Source organism: Austrofundulus limnaeus, unplaced genomic scaffold (assembly GCF_001266775.1).
Source record: "Austrofundulus limnaeus strain Quisiro unplaced genomic scaffold, Austrofundulus_limnaeus-1.0 Scaffold34, whole genome shotgun sequence".
In the NCBI taxonomy this organism is placed as follows: Eukaryota; Metazoa; Chordata; class Actinopteri; order Cyprinodontiformes; family Rivulidae; genus Austrofundulus; species Austrofundulus limnaeus.
In genome coordinates, this window is record NW_013952436.1 from 666,761 (window position 1) to 673,888 (window position 7,128).

General features: G+C 38.7%; 1 protein-coding gene across 2 annotated transcripts in view; it reads right to left on the bottom strand.

Moving 5' to 3' along the window:
- The window catches only part of nlgn3a (neuroligin 3a), a 222,240-nt gene that overhangs the window by 162,374 nt on the left and 52,738 nt on the right, over positions 1 to 7,128 (bottom strand). For both annotated transcript variants that reach the window (XM_014006068.1, XM_014006067.1), the window contains exon 2: positions 910 to 1,624. In XM_014006068.1, the coding sequence (XP_013861522.1) occupies positions 910 to 1,381 (472 nt within the window). In that variant the 5' untranslated portion in view covers positions 1,382 to 1,624. The remainder of the gene's footprint in view (positions 1 to 909; positions 1,625 to 7,128) is intronic.

Consider the following 7,128-nt stretch of genomic DNA (forward strand, 5'->3'; position numbering starts at 1 on the left):
AAAAAAAGTGTCTGGGGGTGTTGCTGCAGAAATATTCCGGAATGGTGGAATGAATTTGCTGCACCTTGGGACACGGGAAGCCTATATTCACATGCACTTCTATTTAAGACCCATTACAGCCACACAGAGGAGAGAGGGGCAGAGTTTTTACAGTTTTCTACCTCGCATCTTGACAAAGGGAAGTGTTTTCTGACATCACCCATTTGAGTTTAAAAACACTTAAAGGAGAACTGCACAGAAAAAATGGATTCCAAATATTAAGTGGTCAATAATGGAGGGCATTTGAGTTATTATACAAAACCTTTATGTTTATTCGTTTTTTAGTACAGCCCAATGTTCGTCCTTTCTTTTTTTTTGGCACAAAAAGTTCTCCTGTGCTGCATTTTGTCTGAGACAGACGACATATCGAAAGGAGAGTAAAGGGTCTTACATAGATCAGGCTGATGCCACAGGCCTCTCGTGTACCTGACAGAATATTTCACCAACCCTACAGGAGATCATTCACTTATGAGGCAGGCTAATAATGTCCCCCAGAACAGTCAAGACACTGAAGGTAGGAAGGTGCATAAAGTTTTTCCAATTTCTTTCATGTGATTAGATTTTGCTTTTACTGCGTCGTATTGAAAGGCCTTTTTAGTTGTCAAAAGAGGAACTTCTAACATTGGCATGGGAGGGGAGAGTTGATGAAAAGACTACTTGAGGAATCTAGTCGAAATGGAAGTTTGAGATGACAGACACGGACACAGCATGCGCCAGACAACATGTCATGCTCTGCTCAAAAAAAAAGAAGAAAAAAATCAGAAAAGAAATGTGACAAAGAGTTCAAGAAAGGACAGAAGGAGTGGGAAGCAGAGAAAGAAGAAAAGAGAAGGAATTTTTGTTGTTTGATTCCATACTCCACACACTCACCATCTTCTGTCGGGACATAGATGTTTAGGTAAAGACAGTCTTCATGTTGATCCTGTATGTATGTGGTAACTATATCCAGATTAAAGGTGAACCATATTGGCATCATGATCTCTGGCACAGCGTTGTGAATATTTTGGGGGCAGACGGGAGCAAAGTGGGTGGCGTTCTTGATCCCAGACCAGGAAGAAGGAGGCTCCGGGGGCATGAAGCGCTTCTCCCCCACGGGGGGAGCCGCGTACGGGACCCCGAGATACTGGTCAACCGGTCCCAGGATCTCGCTGGGCAGGGGTACCCTCACCCCTCGGAGTTTCCCGTACTGCGTGTTCACACTGGGGTGGTAGTTCTGGCCTTGCACAGCTGCGAAGCACCAACTGAAGCTCAGGACCCACAAAGACACACAGAYGCTGGTGCGTTTGTGGACATTGTGCCAGTTCTGAAAGGGCAAATGATTTCTCCTCTGAAAAAACCACATGATCCCTTGGAGTGAGAGCGAGCGCAGGTGACCAACATACAAGCCGGGAAGTGCCCTTCAGCAAACACACGGGCTTGCCGCTAAGCCCAGTTCTCCAGCCTCCGGAGGGACAGTCATCAGCTGTGAGAGTGGAGCCCACCAGCTTATAAACGATGAAAAACAGCCACAGTAGCCCAGGTCCTCTCTRCTTTAGGGGTCCTTACTCACAGTTCTCTCTGTGCTTGTCAGGTCCTCTATCCAGTGCTGGTGAGACAAAAAAAGAAAAGAGGACAAGAAAATTAGCAACAGCTTTTTTATTTTTTGACAACTCACTATTTTTAAGCAGTGTTTTTTTTTTATTGACTTGTGGTGTCTTTTTGTGTCATGACATAAAACAGCTCACATAAACATGCCAGAGCTCGTAGAGCCATCATCAATCCATATTACAATTAGCTCTGGGGSCAGCTTGTCGAGATGTGTCAAATAATGCTAATGGGACGATTGAAACGAGAAAGACACAAACTGTCAGCAGGTAATTATTTGCAACTTTAAGAGCTGACATTTATGTTATCAGTGAARGAAGAGGAATATTTACAGGGAATGCAGTGCTTAAAGCTCGAAGCAGAAGCCATAAACAGAAACATAATAATGTAATAAAAAATTAATGTTCTGTTTAATGTCATGGGGAATGTTTCCCTACATCTCCCTTAGCTGTGGAAACGGACATGCTGGAAATTAAATTTCATCCATCTTGTTTGCTCTCACAGGCGATCACGCGTTGGGACGAACGGGTGGGGTTGGGGGTGGGTGGGCGAGTTGTGGCTGCAGGCCGCACAGGTGCTGTCAGTGTACAGCCATGTACAGTAAATGCTAATCAACAGTCCCATGGTGAACCAGAGGTGTCAAGAACAACAMCTTCCCACACTGCCTGATCAATTTTCAATTTCTGTAGTTTAGGGTCCCCCTCGGACTCGTGCGCCTACTGCCGCGTTTACTCTAATAACCACGGAGAAGAAAAGCCAGCGTTTAGAGGAGGATATTGCATTCCAAAATGACTGAGTAAATAATTTACAATATATCAACAGCCGATGGAGGGCAGCTAACCGGTGAGAGAAAGCAATCCTGACGTTCCTGGAGGGGCTGCAATCACAAGGCAGTTATTCTGATCTGCTGCAGCCACGCAGCAGCAGATTACCTGCTGTTGGAATGTACCTGCTTAGCCCTACATGAAAGCCCTCATTTCCATTATAATACATGTAGATATGTTGTCYGGCTATAGATGAGCCCCTCTTCATAGATACACATGTAAATTAAATCTGGGTGGTGGACAATGCTGCTTAGACCCCCCAACATAAGCAGCTATGTTATAACACATGAAAAGCCATCCATATCCAATCTGGGGAATAGAAGGCATGAATTGCTCGGGGCAGAGGGCTCACAAAGGCTTCAAACTGCTGGAGAAGTCACACTGACGAAGTCCTCTGTAGCATATATATATATATATATATATGTGTGTGTGTGTGTGTGTGTGTGTGTGTGTGTATAAAACTCTTGCAGACTTTATTACCACAACCCCTTGTGCTATAAAGTACTATAACACTACAGACACAAAAACATTTAAAACCAGCTTTTTTACTCACTACACAAAACTGATGTGCTGCAGGAACACAACATTCCTACCAACACAGCTTCACTTGAAAGGATGCCTAAAACGCTGGAAAAACACAGCAAATTTAGAAAAACCCTTGAACCATGTAATAAAAAATATGCTCCATTTCGTGAAATGCACTACTAGTCCCTTTAACAACGTACCAAGGCCTTTGTATGCCTTTGTAAACTTTGACAAYGCAATAAGTTTTTTTTAAAAGAATGCTGTACCTAAGCTAGTCTAAACCTGAAATCTGAGGCATGGTGGCTCAGTTGGTAGAGCTGTTGTCTGTCTGCAAKTAGGTTGCCAGATCRAATCCTGGCCCAGGACCTTTCTGGGTAGAGTTTGTATGTTCTCTCCATGCATGTGTGGGTTTTCTCTCGGAAGTCTGGTTTTCTCCCACAGACCAAAACATGAATGTTAGGTTAATTGGTAACTCTGAATTGTCCTTAGTTTCGAGTGAGAGAGTAAATGGTTGTTTGAGTCTATGTGGCCCTGTAATGGACTTGCGACCTGTCCAGGGTGTCTCCCTCTCCTTGCACAGTGACTGCTGGATATGGGCACCAGTGACCTCTGTGAACCTCAAAAGAAGAAGTGGGTTAAGATAATGGATAGATGGATGAATTTGACACCCCTCCCAACATTTAAAAGTAGACATATCATGCGTATAAATCCTTCTTATTCACATTTCCAGACTGGTTCATTCTAGTTTGACAGAGGGAGTYACGACTATATAGCGGCGCAGAAACATTTTCTTTACGAATTATTTAAGATGTCAACAACGGATGACTTATCCATCCAGCCTTACATGTTGGAGCCAGAGTCTGATCCAAAGCCAGAGGAGAATGAAGTCCAGACTTTTTKTGTGAGCTATGTCACAAATACTGGTCACTTTTATCACTGGATCTAATTGCACTACTCCAACTATATTGTCTGCTCTGATTACTGTATTGAACTGATGTACAATTGTTTTATATATTTTATTATATTTTTCCTTTATCCTTTGCATTTTCTTTATTTGTTATATTTTATACCTATTGCATCTTTACGCTAAAGCAAATTCCCAGTCTGTGACAATGGCAATAAAACCGATTCTGAAAATACAGAAAATGTCATRGAAATTAAAGAAAACTGAATGGGAAATAAATAATTAAAAACACAAATGAAAGATATCTATGCAGAATTCAAAATATTAATAAAACAACATTTATCTGAGTAGATAATTGCTTAATGTACAGTACATGTATATGTCTGGATTGATATATTGTATGATATAATAATGTATATGGTGCATGTGGATGTTGTGTGTGTTTTGTTTTTGTTTAGGAGAAATGTACATTTTCTGTTCTTTTTATTTTTTGTTGTAAACTTATTATTGTTGGACCCCAAGAATAGCTGTTTTACTGCAGCTAATGGGGATCTTAATAAACAAATAAACAAAAAGAGAAGACAAACCTTACATACAAATTATCTGTGATAAGTAAAAATAACTAATCTGTAGGAAAATCATAGTCTTTATTTTATCCAAGCTGAAGAGAAAATATATTACCCAGCTTTTACTTTGAATATTACTCACAAAAATGATTTGTTGAATGTCTGCAAATAAGTGCACAAGGGAAATATACACATCTGTATGAGAAACCACTAATAAAAATGGATGATTAGTATTGCTAGATCAATCTTTTCTAGCATCATATGCTTTAAAAATGTAATCAAAGAAACTATAGCCTGTTTCAGTTAGACAATAAAAAACATCACATTCTGTTAGAATTCATTTTAAAATGACAAACACGTCAATTTAACCAGATAGATGTCATGATTCTCAGTTTTTGGTCAGTTGGTTTTGTTGTATTACTGTTGTATTCATAATTTTCTCTGCTTTCTTGTTTTTATTTTGTATTTTGAGACTGTTCTTTTTGGTCTTCTTAGTGTCTTAGTGTGTCATTGACTGTTTCCCTTCAGTCATTCTTACTTTCAGTCACCCATCCTCATTGGTTCCTCATGTGTTCATTAGTCTGAACAGTTTCTACAAGTAATTACTCATCCCAGTTCTACTTCTACTCTTGGTTTCGTCATCAATCAGTCATACTGTTTGTTACCAACTGGCTGTCTTGTTTAGTCACTTCATGGTCCTCATGGTTTCCACTGTCCTTTTCTGTATGTATTATTTTCAAGTCTCACAGTCTGCATCCTTGGGTCCTATTTCAACATTTCTGACACTAGTTGTTAAGACCTGCCACTAAAAACATTTGAATCAATATGACAAATTAAATACAGCAAAAAAAGTCCATGAATAATTGGAGCAATTCAAATTCTATATAAATCAAAACATGATTTGATTTCTAAATTTTTAGACGTTAGATTTTTGGGTTCCAAATATCGACAGAATGATGTTAGAAGAGGTGATGCAACACCGGGGTAAACATCCTCTTATATTTGCACCACATTTCAACATAAAATAACATTTTTAACACCTGAGACATTTCACAAACCCAAAAAGAGTCAGAAATGTCATCTATGTACTATATTACTGATCACATATAAGATTATCATTATTCACTTTGTTGCATCATTTAGCATCCCAGTGTCTTTTAGAAAGGAAATGTGAAAAATTTAATAAMGTTTATAACAAGGAGGTTATTATTTAACTGTCCAGCAAAAAATGTAGCCATGATGAGTCATGTTGAAGCATGGGTATGAAGTATATGAATGTTTTAAAAATGACACATTTAACAATTGTTTCAACAAGTGCATTTGAAATTACTTATAGATGAATACAAGGCCATTTTCTAAATCACATGTTGTAAACAGCATGTTTAAGCCACATCCTTGACATTTTCCTAATCTTTGCCATGCAGGTTTGTATACTGAACCTAAACAAGTAGTTTTTACTGCCTAAAAGATTACAATGTAAATAAATAAATGAATAAATAGAATAGAATATTTTCTGAAGTGAATTTCTGGGTATTGGTTAAGAAGTAYTAATATCTTTCTGGTTTCAAAATACTTAATTCTGATTAGACTGACAAGCTTGCAGCTAGTCTGAGTGGGACCAAAACTTAAAGTTGATTGCATTACATTTTCTCAAAGTTATTTTTAATCTGAAAAGAGCTTCACTGAGTGAGAACTAATGTTCGGGGCTCCGTAAACAGTTTCAGTTTCACTTTCAGTTTTACCCGAGAAGCCTGCAGGAGTCATGGGCTGGGTGTGTGTGGGGCGGGGAGCTCCGCCATGAGGAAGTTCTGCTTAAAGACACGTCCTAGGGGCGTTTCTGGTCCCAAAAGGCGTTTCTGGTCACCACCTGTCGTTTTGCTCCTCAGCATGGCTTCCTAAAAACGCTGCAGGATTTCTCAAACATGCATGAATGAGTCAAAGCAAGGCTTTGGGCATGTTTTTTATGAGAGTATAACATTAGAACATGATATAAAACTAAAAAAAAATTGATTTTACATGATATCGCCCCTTTAACATTTTGTTTTATATGTGACACCCCTTATAAAACTACAAAATTTTAAAGCTTTACAACTGTGACAGTTTCAGATTACATTTTTCCCCAGCAGAAACAGTATATTTGTGTTAAAACTAGCTTCAATTGCTATGTTGCCCWTGCATTTGTAATATCAAATTGTCTGTAATCAAGCAAATTATAAAACAGCAAATGAAACTGGTGTTTCAAGATAGCAAAAATCTACTTAAGCCTTTGTCATTTGGTCAAACTCAAATTCTGTTTCTGTAAAGTGAGGTTGGTCAAATAATTATTTACAAAAAGATGAGGCAATGTGTGAATTCTTTCCACAGAAAAGAAAGGTTCTGAACTGGTCCTGATGCATCTCAGTAATCCAGGTAAAAAATCAAAGGAAAAAAAATTGTATAGGTCCTCTGGACGGGTTCTTCTTTAATGAAACGTTTCGTAGGCAGGACATAAAAGCCTGAATTTTGCCTGAAACTCTCAGACTGAAGAAGTCTCTTGGAAGAGAGACGAAACATTTCATTAAAGAAGAATCCGTCCAGAGGACCTATACAATTTTTTTTCCTTTGATTTTCTCAGCTTTATTTTAGACAACAGTTTGGTTCATTTTGTTTTTAGACAATGTCTTTTTCTGTAATCCCTCTTCCATGA